The 21,331-nt window shown below is 37.5% G+C and overlaps 1 protein-coding gene across 1 annotated transcript in view; it reads left to right on the forward strand.

Annotated features, from left to right (window-relative positions):
* LRP6 (LDL receptor related protein 6) overlaps positions 1-21,331 on the forward strand; it is a 179,060-nt gene that overhangs the window by 89,984 nt on the left and 67,745 nt on the right. The window contains exons 4-7 of the mRNA XM_082636519.1: positions 10,179-10,375; positions 12,050-12,181; positions 15,562-15,958; positions 17,024-17,195. Coding sequence (XP_082492645.1) covers positions 10,179-10,375; positions 12,050-12,181; positions 15,562-15,958; positions 17,024-17,195 — 898 coding nt within the window. The remainder of the gene's footprint in view (positions 1-10,178; positions 10,376-12,049; positions 12,182-15,561; positions 15,959-17,023; positions 17,196-21,331) is intronic.

The following is a 21,331-nucleotide window of genomic DNA, read 5'->3' on the forward strand; positions in this document are numbered from 1 at the left end:
TTTTATAAACTTCCATATTGTGAAATATTTAAGTTGTATTTTTTTACTTGTATAAGTACTGATGGAATAAAGAGGAGCCTATACGAATCCGCATTTTTGATTACATCTTTAGAATTCATTACAAGAAGTAGGATTTGTATGTCACGGTGCAGAGTTTTAAGGCCATCTTTTTTTTTTTTTTTTTTTTATAATGGAATGATTTTACTAATTTCCATTGTCACACACAGTATATTTCTGCATATCTAACCTACCATTTTTTTTACATTAAGTTTAGCTAAGAAAAGATAATTTCATCCTTTTTGAAATGTAAAAATATATTTTATTTGTATTTGCGTTTTTTTCTTTACTAGTGAGAGTGAATATTTTCCATAGTATTAATTATAGTGGATTCTCATTATTCATGGTAGTTAATTTTATAAAGTTGTTGTGAACATGGAAATGTAGTGAGCCCTGAACCATTGCTCTAAGGAGAAATACAGAATTAGTTTCCTGCTAGACTGTTGTCAAAAAATTTTCGTCAACTGATCATTACATAATTTCTAAAATATATGTTTATGTTTAAAAACACCTTATTTAATATATAATGTTGAATGTTGGCAATATGGGTTTTTAAATTATAGCACAGCCATTCAGTGCAGTGTTATATAGCCTTTAAAATTAATGTGAAAGCAATATTTAATAATATGTTGAAAATCTTTACATTGTGAAATGAAGATGGGTCATTATGATGCAGTAAATGCTGTGCATTTACAAAAATTCACTTTTGTAAAAAAAATACAGTCAGGGGCTTCCCTGGTGGCGCAGTGGTTGAGAGTCCGCCTGCTGATGCAGGGAACACGGGTTCGTGCCCCGGTCCGGGAAGATCCCACATGCCGCGGGGTGGCTGGGCCCGTGAGCCATGGCCGCTGAGCCTGCGCGTCCGGAGCCTGTGCTCTGCAACGGGAGACGCCACAACAGTGAGAGGCCCGCGTACCGCAAAAAAAAAAACCAGTCAGATATTGTTTAAATAAGATGAGAGGATGAGTTGGAGTCTTTCAAAATACAGAAATTAACCATTTTTTCTCAGGGCATATTAACAGTTATTAAGATGCAACAAGGACCCTGGGACCTGCTGCATATATACCCAGCGAAGAAGCTCAGTAATTATAGGTGGTAAATGCTCTTTATTCCTGGTTTGGTGCAGGCGCCTCAGTTGTTTCTTGGTTTGGCTCAGCTGTTTTCCTTCGTCCTGTTGGGGGCTACGTTTTAGAACTAATGAATTTTTACTAGATTATTAATTCTAAATTCTAGTTGGTTTCCTGTTATGTCTTAGTTGGTTTCATGCTGCACCTTAACTGTTTATAAAAGAAACCAGGTTTTCCGTTCCTTGATCATTGGAAATTGCTTGTATTTGTGTATATGCATGTACATATTGTACCCATGCACATAATAAAGGACTAGAAAGATATACTTTCTATTTCCACATTTTTTATAGTCAACATGTGTATTCTTTATATTATCAGGAGAAAGTAATTACTTTGGAAAAAGTAAATACCAGATTTTGCCGACATGGTTTAGGTCCCTTCATGCTTCTCTTTTGCCTCTGCTCCAGATACATTATTAACTTTACTTCAGTCTGTCCTGCCTGTAATCTTCTTGAATACAGTGTAGCTCAGTCTTCCTTCACATGAGGCTCAGGTGTTTAAGACACTATTCAGGTTAATTGCCCATTTTTAAATTGGGTTATTTTATTATTGAATTGTAAGAATTCTATGTATTCTAGATAACAAGTTCTTCATTGGATATATTATTTAGAAATAAAGTTCAAACTATTAGTTTTTGCTTTTGTTAAAGGTGTTTTTGATGTACTAAGAAATCTTTGCCTAACCCAAAGTCACAAAGATTGACACTTATGTTTTCTTCTAAGAGTTTTATTGTTTTAATTCCTAACATTTAGATCTATGATCCATTTTGTGTGTGATGTCTTATACTCTTTTATTAATTTATTTCCAAGTATTTGGTGTTTTTTATGGTGTTGTGAATGAATTATTTAATAAATTTCCATTTTTCTGTTTTCTCAGCACCATTTATTAAAGAAATTGTCTTTTCTCCATTGGATATTCTTGGCTCCCTTGTTAAATATTAGTTGACTGTATCACTTTTTGTATTTTTCATTGCTAGTCTATAGAAATCAATTTATTTCTGTATATTGATCTTGTATCCTGCAACCTTGTTGAATTAATTACATCTGTGAGGCTTTTTTCTTTGAAATTCTTCAGTATTCTCTGCATACAGAATCATGTCATCTGTGAATAATGACAGTTTTACTTCTTCCTTTCCCATCTGGATGCCTTTTATTCTTACTTGATAGTACTCACTAGGTCTTAGGCTGAATAGAAGACATCCTTGCCTTGTTCGTGATCTTTGGGGAAAATCATTAAAAATTTTTTTTTCTTTTTTTGCCATTGAGCAGGATCTTAGCTATAGGTTTTCTGTAGAGACCTTTTAAATCAGGTTTAGGAAGTTCTCATCTATTCCTAGTATCTTCAGTTTTTACCATGAGTGCGTATTGGATTTCGTCCAGTACTTTTTCTGCATCTGTTGAGATGATCCTGGGGTTTTGTTTTTTATACACATGGTGAATTTCATTAATTGATTTTCAGTTGTTTAACCAATCTTGCATTCTTGAAATAAATCTCACTTGGTCATGTTTTAGAATCCTTTTTATTTATTTCCTTTTTTAAAAATAATATTTAAAAAAATTATTTTGGGCTGCGTTGGGTCTTTGTTGCCACACGTGGGCTTTCTCCAGTTGTGGCGAGCGGAGGCTACTCTTCACTGCCGTGTGCAGGCTTCTCATTGCGGTGGCTTCTCTTGTTGCGGAGCATGGGCTCTAGGCATGCGGGCTTCAGTAGTTGTGGCATGTGGGCTCAGTAGTTGTGGCTCACGGGCTTAGTTGCTCCATGGCATGTGGGATCTTCCTGGACCAGGGCTTGAAGCTGTGTCCCCTGCATTGGCAGGCGGATTCTTAACCACTGTGCCACCAGGGAAGCCATAGAATCCTTTTTAGATGTTTCTAGATTCAGTTTGCTAATATTCTGTTGAGGATTTTTATGTGTTTATTCATGAGAAATTGGTCTGTAGTTTATTTTCCTTGTGCTGTCTGGCTGGTTCGTATCAGTGTAATACGAGCCTCATAGAATGAGTTGGGAAGTGTTCCCTCTTCCTCTATGTTCTGGAAGAATATGTGATGGATTGATATTATTTCTTCTGCAATTTTTTTTTTTTTTTTTTTTTTTTTTTTTTTGTGGTACGCGGGCCTCTCACTGTTGTGATCTCTCCTGTTGCAGAGCACAGGCTCAGCGGCCATGGCTCACGGGCCTAGCTGCTCTGCGGCATGTGGGATCTTCCTGGCCTGGGGCACGAACCTGTGTTCCCTGCATCGGCAGGCGGACTCTCAACCACTGTGCCACCAGGGAAGCCCTCTTCTGCAAGTATTTAATAGGAGTCATGAATGAAGCTATCTGGGCCTGGGGATTTCTTTATGGAAAGATTTTAAATTATTAAGTCAATTTCTTTAATTGTTCTAGGTCTTTACATTTAATTTCTTCTTGAGTGAGTTTTGGTAATTTGTTTGTTTCTAGGAATGTTTCCGTTTCATCTAAGTTTTCTATTTTGTTGGCATAAAATTGTTCATGGTATCTTATAATCCTTTTAATTTCTAAGGTCAGTAGTGATGTCCCTCTTTTATTCATAATTTTATTCACAAATTTCCCAATTTCTTTTTTTTTGTCAGTCTAGTTAAAGGCTTGTCAAGTTTGTCAATCTTTTAATAGAACCCACATTTTTTTTCTGCATTGTTTTTTCTGTTTTATATTTCATTTGATTTCCACCCTAATATTTTAAAATTTTCTTGCTTTGGATTTAGTTTGCATCTCCCCACACCCCTCCAGTTTCTTAAGGTTGAAGCTTAGATTATAGATTTGAAGTCTATCTTTTTCTTCTTTTATTCTTTAATATTTATTTATTATTCGCTTCGTCAGGTCTTAGTTGCGGCACGCAGGTCTTTCATTGTGGCGTGTGGGCTCTTCACTTCGTTGCAGTGTGTGCAAGGGCTTCTCTCTAGTTGTGGCGCACGGGCTTAGTTGCCCTGCTGCATGTGGGATCTTAGTTCCCTGACCAGGGATAGAAACGGCATCGCTGCATTGCAAGACAGATTCTTAACCACTGGACCACCAGGCAAGTCCCTATCTTCTTTTCTAATGCAGGCATTTAGGGTTAAACTTATAGAATTTACCCTAAGCACCGCTCTGGCTGGTGACATCCCACAAATTTTTTTTTTTTTTTGCGGCACGCGGGCCTCTCACTGCCATGGCCTCTCCTGTTGCGGAGCACAGGCTCCGGACACGCCGGCTCAGCAGCCATGGCCCATGGGCCCAGCTGCTCCGCGGCATGTGGGATCTTCCCGGACTGGGGCACGAACCCGTGTCCCCTGCATCGGCAGGCGGACCCTCAACCACTGCGCCACCAGGGAAGCCCCCACAAATTTTTATATGTTGTATTTTCATTTTCTTTTAGCTCAAAATATATTTTTTTAATTTATTGGGATTTCTTCTTTGACCCATTGCTTACTTAGAAGACATTGAGGGAGGATTTAGAAAAATTTAACAATGAGAAAATTCTCACTGTGGATTTCCCGAATTTTTCTGTTCTTGATATTCAGTGTGCTCAGAGAATACACTTTGTGCGACTTCAGTCTTTTAAAATTAATTGATACTTGTCCTAATGGTCGAATTTCCATATCCTTTATGATTTCCTGTCTAGTTGTCCTACCTTTTAATGAGAATAGGATTTTGAGACCTCAGACTGTTATTGTTGAATTGTCTGTTTCTTCCTTCAGTTCTGTCAGGTTTTGCTTCATTTGTTTGGGGCTCTGTTTTTATTTGTGTATGTGTATAACTGTTACATCTTCCTGATGATTTGACTTTTTGTCATTATAAAATGTGCTGCTTTATCTCTACTAATATTTTTTGTGTTAAAATATATTTTGTCTGATAGAACCACTGCATCTCTCTTACAGTTACTGTTTGCTGTAACCTTTCAGTTTCAACGAATTTGGATCTTTGAATATAAAAGGTGTCTCTTGTAGACAGCCTACAGTTGAGTCTTGTTTTGTTTTACCTGGTCTAACAACCTTTGCCATATGTATATGGTTTCTTTTTACAAAGAAAAACTGTATATATTTAAGGTGTTCAACCTTTTGTCTTTTAATTGGGGTGCTTAATCTATTTACATTTAATGTTGTTAATAATATGGTTGAGTTTACATCTGACATTTTTATTTTAGTTTATTTTTCATGTCTGTCTTTTTTTGTTCCTTTGGTTCTTCTGCCTTCTTTTGTATTAAGTAGATATTTTTTAGTGTATCGTTTTAATTCCTTTTATGTTTTTAAACAGTGTTTTGGAGAATAAAATATTCTTAGTGATTATTCTAGGGATTGCACTACTCCTTTTGTCAAAATCTGTATTATGGTAAAATACTAAGTTAATTCCTGTAAATTACAGACATTTTAGTCTAGTATATCTCCATTCCCTCTCCCCTCCTTTATACTGTTAGTGTCATTTATATTACATTTCTATTATAACCAATGGAATGTTATAATTAGCACCTTATACAATCTTAGGTGTTTTTAAAAGGTTAAAGGAGAAAAAGAGAAAACATTATTCATGGAGTCTTTTGTATTAACCTACATATATGCCATTTCAGGTACCCTGTAATTTTTCCTGAGGGTTTGAGTTACTATTTGATGTCATTTCTTTGCTCCAAATTGGTTCTGTTCTCTTCCCTGTCCTTTGTGCTTCAAATCTTTATTTTTAAAAAATCTATTTTTCTGTTTCTTTTTGATCTTCAAAAATTCCTCCTTAGGGATGTAATGTACAACATGATGACTGTAGTTAACACTGCTGGATGAAGTGTTAGGAGTTATAGGAGAGTTAATCTTGAAGAGTTCCCATCCCATGGAGAAAATTTTTTTTTTCTTTTCTTTCTGTTATATCTGTATGAGATGATGGATGTTAGCTGAATTTATGTGGTAATCATTTCACAATATGTCTAACTCACACCATCATGCTGTATATTGTACTGTGATATATGTCAATTAGTTCTTAATAAAATGGGAAAAAATCATGAAAAAAGAAAAAACCTTCTTTTCACTGGCTGTTTCTGTTTCCTTATCTGTTATGTTTATTCACTCCTGTGTTTGTGTTATTTCTAGTTGATAGTTCATTTCTTAAGTGACTTGTTCTTATACTTCTAATTCTTTCATTAGTTCTCTCACCTCAGTTTTGAGGCTTTAAATTGTAATTTGTGTTATTCTTTTACAGCTAGTATATGATTTTAGAGCATTTCAGGTTATTTTGCAATAGGTTGTAAACTATTTGTTTCAGGGCCATACTTTTCTCGCATATTTTATTATCTTTAGGGATGTTATTTTCTTTTTTCTTTTTTTTAATGGACTTGATCTTAATTTATTTTTAAAATTTCACATGAAATTGTTTTTCTGGAACTTGTTGAAGAAGGCAGAGTTGATCATAACTTTTGTAACTTCACAGAACTCTCGAGTGTGTGTGTGTGTTTAAAAAATTGGCAGCTTGCTTTCTGAGATTTCCTGGCTGTGTTTCCTTCTCCCACTTTTTTCTGTACCTTAGTTTTCCATTCTCTCTCTTGTACTATCATCCTCACTTTCATTCTACTCCCAGTAATGTATGGTCACTGTGGGCCTTTGTCTGGAAGGGAGCTCTGTTGGGTCAGTTGGAGAGTTCACTGTAGGTTAAAGTGCACCAGTCCCTTCAGTACCAGCCATCCACTCTTTGCATTCTCCGAGTGGACAGAACCGAACCAGTCCTCGGCAGCTGCTGTTCTCAGATTGGTTTCCCTGTCTTTCCACTGCTGTCTATTTTGTGTCTTCTCCCGTTCCTGGATCTGCTGAATGCCCTGTTTTTTCCTTCTGATTCCTCCTGCAGAAGTGCCGATGCCAATGAGATCTTATGGCTGTTGGTAGTTTTCCTTTTTGTGTCTTGGGTTTTGTGGTGGTACCTTTTCATCTAGCTTTGTTGTAAATGTTGTCCAAGGGTTTTTTGGTTTTGCTACCTAGTTGTTCTGTCTTCATGTGGAAAACTTTTAGAGATTTTTCGAACACTGTACCACTACCACTGTTGTCATCTTTTTAGGTGTTATAAAAACCTCACTGTGATGTGGAGAAGCTCTCTTCCAAGGTTAGGTTCAGCTGTCAGAATTCATGGCAGTAGTGCTTTGGTGTGACTAAGTAGATTTATTACCCACACAGGTGGGGAGTTCTGAGTTGGGGGCAGAGGACAGCTTTCTGGGAAGAGGTCCAGAAACAGAAAGTGAATACAAGTGTGCAGGTGTTTTATAAAGGATAAGTCTGGTTGGTGCAGAATTTGACAGAGGCCTCTGTCAGGCATGGAATCTGAAAGAGGTGGTGAGTGCACTCCTGTACTTGGCGGTACTGGTGAGAGTGAGCCCTCAGGAAATGACAGACAGAGGGAGGAGATGATGCTCAGAGGTTGCCAGCACTAAAGCAAAACATCAGTAGGGGTCTCGGTTTCTCTCCTTTGGTCTCTGTAGAAGAGATCAATTTTTCAAGTCCTGTTTTGGTTGTGGCATACTACTGAAGGACTAGGCTTTGACCTTGCCAGCCACATTTGTTCTCAGTATCCGTGATCAACTCCTCCTTGAAGTAACTCGAGTTTCCGGGGGGGTAATCCCAACCCGAGGGAAGAAAGGTGAAGACTGTGTTCACTAATCTGCAGTTTCAGAGCAAGTCACCATTGGCTGGACAAATCGGTAAGTCACCAAAGAATATGACAAGAATGAGTGATAGCCTTCTTAGCTCTGCTTTTTGTACAGTTCTGTTAATTACATATTTCATTTAAGGTATTTAATTTTATCAGGCGTTCACTGAGTGTCTAGTAAGTCCACCTAATTTGTACATATTGTCATATTGTGTTGTGTGAGATCCTGTTAATATAAATAAGCCGGAGTCTAGTATTGATTCTGATAAGCTATTGATTTTAAGAGCTTTTTATTGTGACTTAGAAACCAGCACATGAAATGTTCAGTTGTAAAATATTATCCCTGTGTCAGAAATATTAAAATATTGAAAACATATATCCTAAAATTGAGGAGTCATTTATGAAATGTTTATTAAGTACCAATCATAATGCTTAAATGCTTGTGCATATATTATGCTTTAGTCTTCACAGTAACTTAGTGTGGTTAGGTTATTATCTTCCAGTAACAGATGAGGAAAACAAAGCTTGTGGAAATAAGTAGTGTAAGTACAGGGGGACATTTGAACTCGGGCCTGTCTCGTTTCGTTTCAGTATATAAATGCTTTCAGTCAATATGTAAAATGAGTATATCTTTTAGGGAGAGGTTCTGGTTTTCCTATCTGTTTATTCTGCTGTGTTAAATTCATTAGAGTGAATTTTAACTTTTTATTTAATAATATACAAAAGACTTAGAAGACTTTTTTCTCCCCAGAGTTTTTCAAAGATCTGGTTATATAATTTGTGATTCTTTAAGATGGTTAATGAAAACCTAAGTAATTTCATCTTCACTATTATTTATTTTTCAGTCATGTTTCTTGACTTTCTTGGCAGCTTCTCAGAACTCTCTCTTTATGTCTTACCATAATGAATTTTGGAAAACGTCAGTGTGAAATATGCAGGCCTATTTAAATTTGAACTTAAACTATGATATCACTCCTGTAATAGCATAATCATGTTAGTAAACTTAATAAAGCTGTTCATTTAAGAAGTGGAAGAAACCACTTCAGAAGTAGTCACTGTGACCGTTCTTATTGGGAAATGAGAGGGAGAGTAATCTGCTGGGGAAGCGAGAATTAAAAGAGAGGAGAAAACTGTGGTGATGTGGGCTGGCCTGGGTATGAGGTTTTAAACTAGAAAGTTTGATAAACTAGTCATGCTAATCTTGTATACAGTTATTTAAAAATCTGGCTCAGATTTAAAACATCTTAGGCTAAGACCATTCCATGTACAATAACAGATGCTAATTCTGCTTAGATGAAAACTATCTTACTGCTCTTAAATTTAATTTAGTATACCTGTGATCTGTTAGATGTTAGAGATCAGATAACCTCAGGGACCTAAAAATTGGATTATCTGTCAATGTGTTATCCTTTATTTCTTTTTAGTTGCTTACATTTTCCTCTTTCTCTCCTAGCTGAGTGATTTATGAAATTATTAGATTTGATAGTATGAAAATATCAAAGCATTTATTTTCTTGACTGTTATTGTGGCTTAAACGCAGTTTGTTTATTATTCAAGAATTATATTATTTACTAATTACATAACTCTCCATGACATTCTGCAAAGTTCTGTGCCTTCAGTACTAATCAGGCTCTCTACCTCTCCTTCCATATAGTTAGGATTGCTTGTGAAATTTGGGGATCTGCTTTGTCTCTTGAACACATTCTGCCAGTGGTTGGGCTTCCTTTTTGCTACCTGGCTTGTGGAGATTAAGTGACCATATAGCAGAAAGCCAACTGAGATGATCATTTGCTGGAGTGAGACTGGAGTCTGCAGAGAGAGAGCTCTACCAGAATGACTTTTTAGCCTCATGTGTATGTTTTTACTTTTCAGTTATCAAAGCCATAAGAAGTGATGGAAGAAACAGGCTCAGATTCTTTGTTCTTCCACATCGAGAAGGGAAAAACCTATTGCTGATTTAAAACTACTTCCCGGGGCCAACTCTGAAGCCTGGGATTTTTCTTTCTGCCAGCCTTTCTCTTTCCAGTGGCATGAATTATGTGGAAGGATGGAAGGCGTGAGTGCGGAGATGGGAGCCGACAGCAGTGCTGATGCTTGGGCCTTCGCTCTGTCTGTTGGCTTTTGTAGTGCACCCGGAGCCTGCTGCCAAGTTAGGAACCATTCTGAAGTGCTTGGTTGAGGATTTCGGGCACCATGATTTCAAATACGTTTGAATTTACTCCTTGTCTTATTATTTTTCATAGGTGTATTTGACCTTAACATATGTGTTATCCAGGATTTGTGTGTGTTAATGTGGACTGCAAGACCATTTTAATGGGAGAGATGAAGTTTTGATTAAAGAAGAAAATTTAGAAATGTTTGAGTTTTTCTCTTTGTGTTTAATAGGCAGGCGGTGGTTAAAGGTTCCCTTCCACATCCTTTTGCCTTGACGTTATTTGAGGACACATTGTACTGGACTGACTGGAATACACACTCCATTTTGGCTTGCAACAAGTACACTGGCGAGGGTCTGCGTGAAATCCATTCTAACATCTTTTCTCCCATGGATATACATGCCTTCAGCCAGCAGAGGCAGCCAAATGGTAAGTGATCTTGATTTTTAAATTGCAGGTTGGAATAGCTTTGTAGCACTCTGATGTCTGGCTTTAGTGAGGGGCAAGAGGAGGGAGGATATATCCAAAGGTAGTGGGAAGAAATAAAAAACAGGGAAAATGTCAAAGTATAATTCAGGGTAGACAACAGCGTAAACCATTTGTAGCTTGATATCTGTCACTACAGACCACCTCAGCCCTTTGTTTGAGTCTGGGGTTATGAGGGTAAAGAAGAGAGAAATAAAATAAGAAATTGAGATAGCTCATATGCTAAGATGGAAACCTCTATTAATCTAACTGGTTAATTTAAGTACCTCAGGTTACTTAAATAAAATACTTGCTTATACCTTTTCTGTGCACATCCCCCCCCCACACCTTTTTTTCTTAGTTTTGCTTCTGTTTCTGGCCATCCTTTATAATGACTTGGGCTGTGACTGCTGACAACAGTTTCTTGTAAGAGAGGACTAGAATTAGGTTTAAAAGAATATGAGAGTGTTAAGTGTTTGGCACTGGTGTGTAAATAAATGTTTGGCATGTGTCTGAGTGTATTTCAGATTGTATTCCATAGCCCAATATGCAGGGGTTTTGGATCATGCATTGCTTTGTATTAGTTCCTTCCATTTAGGGGGAGATAGTCAAATACTGAATGTGTCATATTGGAATCTGGTGATCATGAGTCCATAAAAATGTTTTAAAATGTTTTAAAATGTTTGTGTTACTCTTTTGTAGAAAAGAAAATGTTTAGTCACTTGCGTGAATTTTTTATTCTCAGTGTTGGCCCTCAGGAAAGAATTTCTTTGTTCTTGTTTTTTTAATGACACTGTTGATTCTTTATGTTTTACTAGTTTGAGAATTTGCAGTTATGTGTGATATTGCTTTCTTTTATCTTTCATATTTTGTTGATCTCCATCTTTTGTTGATTTTTTTTGAGTATTATTTAAATCCATCCCTTTCTATATATAGTTTCTTCACATTTTCTAATTAATCTCTGCTTCCCAGTTTTCCCTTTTAAGTCCATTTTGTTTATCTTTTCCATGTAAATCGTTCCAAAGTGTGGCTTTTCTCGACTCTCAGTGCCTCCACCACACACAGACTTGCCCCTCCCTGTGCTCATTCAGCTTTAGTTCCTATTAGTCAAACCTTAATCTTCCGTTACACTGTTCACCTTATTATCTCACCCAGTGTACAGCCTCGAAGCCTTCATTCATGTGGTTTTACCATACTTGGATGGTCCCCTGTCTGTTCTTCCTACCTTTCAAGACTTCAGTCATGTCCTGAATCTTTCCTTAGTGATTTACTTTCCATTTGACTCTATACTGACTTTACAATCTAAATGTGCAGGATAGCAGTTTCATTGTTTTGTATTGTTTTCCAGTATTATTGTTCATTAATTTTGTCATACTGGCCAGATTGCAAGCTCTTTAGGGCAGGGACATCCTGCTTTATTTCTTGTATATTCCTCTTTGGATACAAAATGCTAAGTAAATTCTCACTGATTAATTCCCTTCCTTGCAGATGGTCTGGTAGTCAAGCACCTGGATGACATTTGGTAATAATTTGGTTTATCAGAGTTGCTCATGTTATGGTTGTTAACCTTTGTGTATCTAGAGTGGGGGAGGTCATCCATAATCATTGGTATTAATTACTGTGATTTATATTTGACAGCTACAAATCCATGTGGAATTGATAATGGTGGTTGTTCCCACTTGTGTTTGATGTCTCCAGTCAAGCCTTTTTATCAGTGTGCTTGCCCAACTGGGGTTAAACTCCTGGAGAATGGAAAAACCTGCAAAGATGGTAAGAAGTTGGTCTCCAAGAAGGAAGAATTTTAGACAGCAATTGGGATTTTTTATGATTTATTTTATTTCTCTATAATAAGCTCTACAAGTTACAGTGCTTTGGGAGACTAGTCACTTAATCTCTCAGTCTTCACAATTGGTTACATACTGGAGTGTTTTTTGGCAACTCTCGAATATTATTTTATAAATTATTTTAGTATTTAACTGAATTTTTAACATGCTATTTTGGAAAAAAAAATTAGGTGCCATTTCTTTTCTCTGTCAAATCTCATAGTCAGGGCTTCCCTGGTGGTGCAGTGGTTAAGAATCCGCCTGCCAGTGCAGGGGACACGGGTCTGAGCCCTGTCCCGGGAAGATCCCACATGCTGCGGAGCAACTAAGGCTGTGTGCCACAACTACTGAGCCTGCGCTCTAGAGCCCACGAGCCACAACTACTGAATCCCACGAGCCACAGCTACTGAAGCCCGTGTGCCTAGAGCCCGTGCTCTGAACCAAGAGAAGCCACTGCAATGGGAAGCCCGCGCACTGCAACTAGAGAAAGCCCGCGCACAGCAACGAAGACCCAACACAGCCATAAATAAATAAAAAAATAAAATTAAATTAAAAAATCTCATAGTCATTGATATCACAATTGATTCTTGCGGAAATGAGTATTCTCATAAAGAATACATTTTTAACAGTAGGTAGCATTTGTAAATAAAGAACTTCCGTGCAAGGAAAAGATGTTTATTAAACTTTTAACTATAAAGACTATCATGGGATAAACATATTTTCTAAAAAATGATTGAATGATGTTTTTAATTGCCTTTTAACAACAGAGAAGAAGAAAAGAATTCCTTATTGTACTGTTTAAAGCAACTCTTTCTATACTTAACCACCACACTGCCTCTTCTCCTTACTCTTAATTCCCTATAGAGAGAGGGCATATTGGAGAAGTATTCTGATTTAGGACATTTCAAGGGACTTCTGGTTTGGGATAACACCAGTTCTTCTCTTTTTCTTCTTAATGAGAATGTTATTCTTCATTCTTACCCCTATGGATCACCATCTGGTTCTCTAGCCACCAGCAAGACCTGGTAAGAAAATTGTTATATTTAGCAGTGGCTTCTTTATCTAACTCTGAAAAGCAGAAGCCTTTCTTTAGGAGTGGGTTAGAGTTCCTGGCAAGGGGGTCAGGGAGTCAGAGAGATGGAACTGAGTTGGTGTACAGGGTATTTGTCATGACTTGGCATTGATAAATTATCCTCCTAGTCAAAGGTGAAGCTGGCTGACTCTTGTCAGACGATTTTCATGGCAAACAATAATTTGGTTTCAGTTTAAAACAAAAGGTTTTTGTAATGTTGCCTTTTTGTTTAAAAACGTAGCCTGACTTTAAAAAAGAGGATTTATTTTAGCAGTAGTGGTCTGTTTACACCCTATAGCACTGCAGATGTACAAGTTTAACTACTATTTTGAATTTCAGATATACATTTGGCATGTATAGCCTTAAGTTAACTATTCTGTTTCGATCACCTTGCCAAATTGACAGCTTCACTTTCTATGACTTCTTTGTTTGCAGAGTTTAGGGCTGGCTTCTTTTGGTAGTTAGCAGAGGCAGTGAATTGTATAAAGTTACTCCTACTTGGTGCCTGCTGTGGCATTTAGGGCTGTATTCTCTCCAAGACAGAGTTCACTTATAATTAATCCATGAGTCAAAAAGCTGATGCTGAGAGCTTCTTCACTCCTCTTCTCAGTGTTTTCTACTATAATTCCAGATTAATGCTTGAAGTTTAATGTCAGTATTTTCTTCCGGACTCATTCCTTTGGTTGGGAATCTTTTTTTCGCTCTTTGAGATGTCAACCTGCTTACTATCTTTTTTTTTTTTTTTTTTTTGCGGTACATGGGCCTCTCACTGTCGTGGCCTCTGCCGTTGTGGAGCACAGGCTCCGGACGCACAGGCTCAGTGGCCATGGCTCACGGGCCCAGCCGCTCCGCAGCATGTGGGATCTTCCCGGACTGGGCCACAAACCCGTGTCCCCTGCATCGGCAGGCGAACCCTCAACCACTCACTGCGCCACCAGGGAAGCCCTGCTTACTATCTTTTATTAGCTTTTATATAAAGTTAAATGGTTTTTTGCTAGTGGTTGACTTGAATATTTAAAATCAAAGCAAACAAAAAGATTAATATTCTCATTCACAGTGTTTTTATTGAATACTGTTTTGGGTTAAAAGCATTTCATAAATAAATCTGATATAAAACTCAATGAAATAAAAATTTGAAAGTTTATTTTCTAATGGTAATAATAATAATATATTAGCTAGTATTTATTGAATACATACATGTTTGGTACATTTCTGAGTTTTACATTTATCTCCTTGAAGTCTCACAGCAACCCTATAGAAACCAGGCTTAGAGAGATTTGGTGTTTTGCCCGAGTTTGTGTAACTGCTTGAATCCAGTTCTGTCAGATGAACAACTCTAACCCTTACCCACTGTGTCATATTTATCTGATTCCCTCTCTCTTCTGCTGCTGCTTCCTCCTCCATAGGTTCCTTTGTCCTTAATTCTGTCAGGCATTGCCCTGTAGTTCTTTTTGTCACAACAGCTTTACCGAGATGTAGTTTACCTATAAAATTCAACCATTTCAAATGTACAATTCAGTGATTTTTAGTAAATTTACAGAGTTGTGCAACCATCACAATACATCCAATTTTAGAACATTCTCGTTAATCACAAAAGATCCTTGTCCTAGATTCCTTTACCTTTTTAAACATCTTCTTGAACAAAGGACCTATATCCTATACTTCCTTCCTCTAATATTCACCTGCTTAGCTTCTTAGTCATTACTTAGTTGCTATTCATTATACCTTTAAATAAGTGTTATTAATTCCAGGGGCTATATAATGAATGAAGCCAGACAGAGAATCAAAACTTGATTTGGAGAATTCAGCCATTATAGAGCTTGACCTCATAGTCAAGCTACGTCTGTTTTACTGCATTACTTTCCATTTCCACCCTAAATAGACCCTAGTATCCTTTTTTTTTTTTTTTTTTTTTTTTTTTTTTTTTTTTTTTTTTTGCGGTACGCGGGCCTCTCACTGTTGTGGCCTCTCCCATTGCGGAGCACAGGCTCCAGACGCACAGGCTCAGCGGCCAGGGCTCACAGGCCCAGCCGCTCCGCAGCATGTGGGATCTTCCCAGACCGGGGCACGAACCCGCGTCCCCTGCATCGGCAGGCAGACTCTCAACCACTGCGCCACCAGGGAAGCCCCTTAGTATCCTTTTATACTAATTGCTTTTCAATTCCTGAAGAAGTTCTGCATTCTTTATTTAGAGTAACTAAATTTTGCCTGTGGGTTTCAATTTTTTCTTCATTTTTTTCACTTTGTCGTTCCAGGTGCCACTGAATTACTGCTTCTAGCCCGAAGGACAGATTTGAGACGTATTTCTTTGGATACACCAGATTTCACAGACATTGTTCTACAGTTGGAAGACATCCGTCATGCCATTGCCATAGATTATGATCCTGTGGAAGGCTATATCTACTGGACTGATGATGAAGTGAGGGCCATACGCCGCTCATTCATAGATGGATCTGGCAGTCAGTTTGTGGTCACTGCTCAAATCGCCCATCCTGATGGTATTGCTGTTGATTGGGTTGCCCGAAATCTTTATTGGACAGACACTGGCACTGATCGGATAGAAGTGACAAGGCTCAACGGGACCATGAGGAAAATCTTGATTTCAGAGGACTTAGAGGAACCCCGGGCTATTGTGTTAGATCCCATGGTTGGGTAAGAGGCTCTCCTGATAGAAAATTTTGCCAGGTGTTTCTGTTTTTTTACAGGTTCCTAGAAACATTGAGAAAAACAATGTGAAGTATATGTTGGTTTCCAATAAATAGCTCTTTAACGACTGTCCATTTTTAGAATATAGTGATTGGAATAAAATCTCAAGTTAAAGAATTGCTAGTTTTTTTCCTTGAATGTTTTGAATACTTTTTCTTTCTAAATTAAGTCCATGCTTGCTGACTTTGGGTGTTGGCTGTAGATTTTGCCGAGGTTGCATCATGACCATGAAAATTGTGGAAAGAAGTTGTTTTCAGAGCTCTTTCTCTTCCCCCCTAGAAAATTTAATTTCATCTCATTTTCAGTACTTCCAGAACGACTTGGTAAAGACTATGTCTTACTTTTTGTATGTCCCCAAACATATAAATGATTTGATTTCCAAAACTTGGTCAGGCCATGTAGCTTTATGCCTAGTCTTTTTTTTTTTTTTTTGGCTATAACACCCTGACGATGGTCCAGGGAAACACAGCTTTCTACATACTCAACAGTGTTGTTCGTTACTATGAGATTCATCCTGAGGGTGAACATAATGACAAATTATTACACCTCAGTGCATACCTATGCCTTCAAGCCCCTTAAATTCTCAGGAGCCTCAAGAATCACTTAGTGCTACAGGAAGAGTTAGTTATTTGGGGAAATCAGTTTGCCATCTGAATATTACTACTTGTTTAACCTTTTTGTGTCAGAGATGACAAGCCAGCAAGAAAGAGAGGACTGCTCCTGGGAAGGAGTACAAAATATTTTGAAAAAAACAACTGAAAGTAGAATATCATTATTGGGAGGCATTATCAGTTCTAGAAAACACTGTTTCATCTGAAAATTTTCTACAGGCTTACACACTGCTGTTGTAAATGTCTTAGACATACTCTTCATATGTTTGTCTTATGTTTTTTTTCATTCTGTGGTGTTAACGGGTAATCAGTGTAAAAGAGGGGTTGATCTCACCTTTAGGATATCTGAAAGTTACAGTTTATTATCTGTTTTTAGCTCATATTCTGTGTACTTCTGTAGGTACATGTATTGGACTGACTGGGGAGAAATCCCGAAAATTGAGCGAGCAGCTCTGGATGGTTCTGATCGAGTAGTGTTGGTTAACACTTCTCTTGGTTGGCCAAATGGTTTAGCCTTGGATTATGATGAAGGCAAAATATACTGGGGAGATGCCAAAACAGACAAAATTGAGGTTTGTTTCTTGCTTTTTCATTTTGAAACCAGTTTTATAATGGTTTTTGAGTTCATGGTAATTTGATGCAGATATTCTTGCATCTTCACTGGGGTGCCAGAGGTATCTTGCATAGAAATTTTATTCAACCTTTAGGATTCTAGGAATTGCGTGTTTTCTTCCCTCTAACCATAAAATTTCTGAGTTACACTGGCATGAGAAATGGGTATTCGTGTATTTCTAGTCTTAAAAGCTTATGTGAATGATTTTTCTCATTATGGGTAAAACCACTGCCTGAATTTCCTAGGGGCAGTTTGCACAAACCAAATATTATATAAGCTCTAGACTGAAAGAGCTGATAGTCGTCGTCAGGAAAACAAAGCCCATACATGCATATATACTTTGTGTTGGTGATGGTGTTGGGGCAGGTGGTGGCATATATTAACTATTAAGATGGTTACATGCAGATGGTTTTTAAATTGATTTATGAGCTGTGTGGGAGAAAAATTAATTAGCCAAAGCTTGGGGGAAATATTTTCCAAATGATAGAACTAAGGGCAATCAGAATAGAATTACGGTGGAAACAACCACCATATGTGAATATGTGACTATTTTATCACATTGTTTTGTGAAGAGCATATATCCTTGATAATTGATTGTGAAGTCTAACTTTACAACTTTGAATTGCTAGAGGTCTTGTGAATCACATACTTAAAATGGAGTTTTGATCACAATATTTCTTTGGAAAACACATGACTTCTCATATAAGGAATAGCTTTGAATGGCTTTTTAAAGGCACAGCACACATCTCGCAATAGATAGATAATTTGGGCTCTAGAGCAGTTACTTTAGAAAGGTGATTCCTAGGAATGTCAGGGACTCTGAGGGAATAATGAGTTAAAGGGCCTTCCTTTAAGAATGGAATCTTGGAATAGAAAAAACCCATTAGTATTCCACCAGGCTTAAATACTGAAAACCATCTTCAACTCTTGCAGCTGGTTTCCATTAATAGAAAATTATGCATAGACTTGACTATATAAATTTTCTCCCTGTTGCTAGTGTTTCACTGCCCCCACCCCCTTTAAATCCAAGTTAGGTTTGAATCTAGCAGCTGGAGTGCAGTGCTAATGAGACAAAGGTTATGAGTTCACTTTTCAGACAGGCTATTAGCTTCACTTGGGTAGGCTTGAGTACAAATCTCACAACATTCCCATCCAGTTCACAAATGTGAATTGTTGATCAGCTGTGGACTATACATGAGTGTATAGGTATACTACTCTTAGAAAAATAGTTTAAGTCCATGTGTCCCAGAGGAATGTCTGCACATAAGGAAAGAGCACATAATTTACATCATGGAAGAACACGTGATTTATTATTTTATAGGGATTTAAAAAATTCTGTATTTGATCTTTCTTAGCTTACTATGACTGACTGATTAGATTATAAATAAAACATTTGTTTCTTTCTAGGAATTTTTCAAGTCTTATTTTCCCTACGGCAGGTCACTTTTAGCACTTTCGATATAGAAATTCATTCAAAATCACAAATAGGAGGGATTCAGGTAGAGAAATGGGAATTTATGGAGGTTCTGAATGACAGTGTTTAAGAATAAAAATGAATACACATTATATAACAATATATAATACTCATTTTGCAGGATTTATTTTCTTAGTTTGCAGGAAGTGCAGTAGGTCTTAAAATTAGTATTAGTTCTGGCCTTTTGAGCTGTGTATATGTATATAAGTGGTGTCATTTGCTTTCTCACTTCTTATTTCCTTCCTCCTTGACTTGTACCAGCATCCTTAAACTTACCTTTCAGATCTATTTCTCTTCTTCCAGGATTACTGGAACACAGCTGCTATTTGTTCTTTGTCCCCCTTTTGACAGATTATTTGAGGTTAGTGATACATCTACTTCCACCAAATTATACACCCAGTGACCTCCCCTCATTCTTTCCCCTGAGATTCTGATGAAGTTTCCCTAATTGAACATTCAGTGCTTTTGTAATTTTAATTACAGTTACAATGTAAAAAAAAATTCTTTTGGGCTTCCCTGGTGGTGCAGTGGTTGAGAGTCCGCCTGCCGATGCAGGAAACACGGGTTCGTGCCCTGGTCTGGGAAGATCCCACATACCGTGGAGCGGCTGGGCCCGTGAGCCATGGCCGCTGAGCCTGCGTGTCCGGAGCCTGTGCTCCGCAACGGGAGAGGCCACAACAGTGAGAGGCCCGCGTACCGCAAAAAAAAAAAAAAAATTCTTTTTGCAGACACATCTGGGAAATAAAGAGAGCAGATATTGTTATCTGTTACCCTCAAATTTACGATGATATGTAAAATTGCTGGTATATGGCAAACTAAGGAAAGAGCACAGCTCTTCATATTGCATAACTGAGGGAGAAAAACTGTTAGTTTCCCCCTCTGAGACTGGTAGTGATTATAGGAGCATCTGTAACCACCAGCTTTTTCATTTTGCTTTACTCAGTAGTAGGTCGACTAAAACTTTTGGGAAGACAGAGAATTTTAAAAATGCTTCTTTTTCTAGGATTACTTGCTAGCCTCTTGTTATGTATCAGCTGATCCTCGGTGCTGATCGGACCCTAGTCTAGGTCACATGCTCCTTGCTACTCCCCTTCTCTTAGGAAAGCTTCCCCGCTTTTGTCATGCCCAAGAATGAAAGGTACTTTTTCCTGGGACTATAAGAAAATATTAAATTATGGTTGTAGTGGCCTTATTCTCTTCTGAAAGACTTAGAGTTTACTTGGGATATATGTTTCCAGTACATTTGGGAAGAAAAGATAGGTATTTGACAAATTATGTAGTAGTGTAAGGCATAGTAAACTCTTGTGTTTTGAGTGGATCTTATGGGAAGAGCTTAAAATGTTCATTCGCTTATGCTCTCTGCTCCCTCAGTGGAGATTCCTTAGATCAGGTTCTCACTCGCTTTTTTTGCTAAGTGGTGATGTAACCAGATGCTGAATATTGGGGAGCTGGGTCTGAGGATTGGGGGAACCAGAGAAAATTAATGGGGAGCTCTGGGTTTCAGACTCGACTTCTGTTGTACAGAGTTGCAAGAAAGAATAAACAGGTTTACCTGAGGTCTGTAACCAATTCCGCAGAGAGGGATGGTACATAGGGAATTGCTGATGATGTCACATTTTTTTTAAAAAAAGAAAGTCATCGTATTGGCTGGTGCTTTAATATAAGAATGTGTTTGTGAGGATATGTCTGATTTCCCTACTTTTCAACTGATAGTGACCACTTAACTGTAGGTGTTATTTAAAAGGTACTTCCTGGTACTTGTTTACGTTTCTTCATTATGCAGAAATCATTTCATCACCTTTTACATACGAGCTTCTAGTTCACTTGTCTACACTGGGATGCCCTCTACCCCCCACCCAAGTGTTACTATAATGTTTTGGGGCTTCCTGATAATAAATACTAAAGCATTAGCAGAAAGGATCGTTTTCTTTTTTCTGGTTGGGGAACATCAAACAAGCCTTTATTTCAACTTTATAAGACCCTTCAGTAGGCAGAAGCACATTGTGTCTTAACACTATTCTCATTTTTCTTGGTCCATTTTAACTGCCAGAAACATTGGTTGTACTCAGGGCCTGCAGTACTGCTTACCAATAGTGAAGACATATCATAGATAATTTATAAGTTAAAAACATTTTCAGTTAATGCGTGTTCAGTCCCTGGTTTTATTGAAAATAATAATATTGTCATAGCTGAAATTTTCTCACAGTTTACTTTCTCATTATATACTTTTTATTCATTTTTTTCCCCTTTTCATTTCTGAGCTTATGCTGACAAATGCAGCAACACCTAGTGGTTGTAGGTAAAGAGAGAGGTTTTTCTTGTTTACTTCAAGGACATGTAGAATTATTTCACATCTCTTTTATTGTAAATTTCCCTATTTTAGAGAACAGTGTCCATAGGTAGTTTTGTCCAAATCTAATTATACCTGGCACAATTTTGTTGGGAAACAGAAACAGATGATTAGAACCTTGAGTACCAAGACATTTTTGAATAAAGATGGTATTATTGTGTAAGATGTGTGCTGAAAACTTCACATTTGGTGAATGTTCTATTTCATATTCTAAGCCTGAAACTGCAGGGCTGTATTTTCCTCTCATGACAACTTCCTGTGTTTAATCAGT

The sequence above is a fragment of the Mesoplodon mirus genome, assembly GCF_964341445.2.
Source record: "Mesoplodon mirus genome assembly, chromosome: 11".
NCBI lineage: Eukaryota > Metazoa > Chordata > Mammalia > Artiodactyla > Ziphiidae > Mesoplodon > Mesoplodon mirus.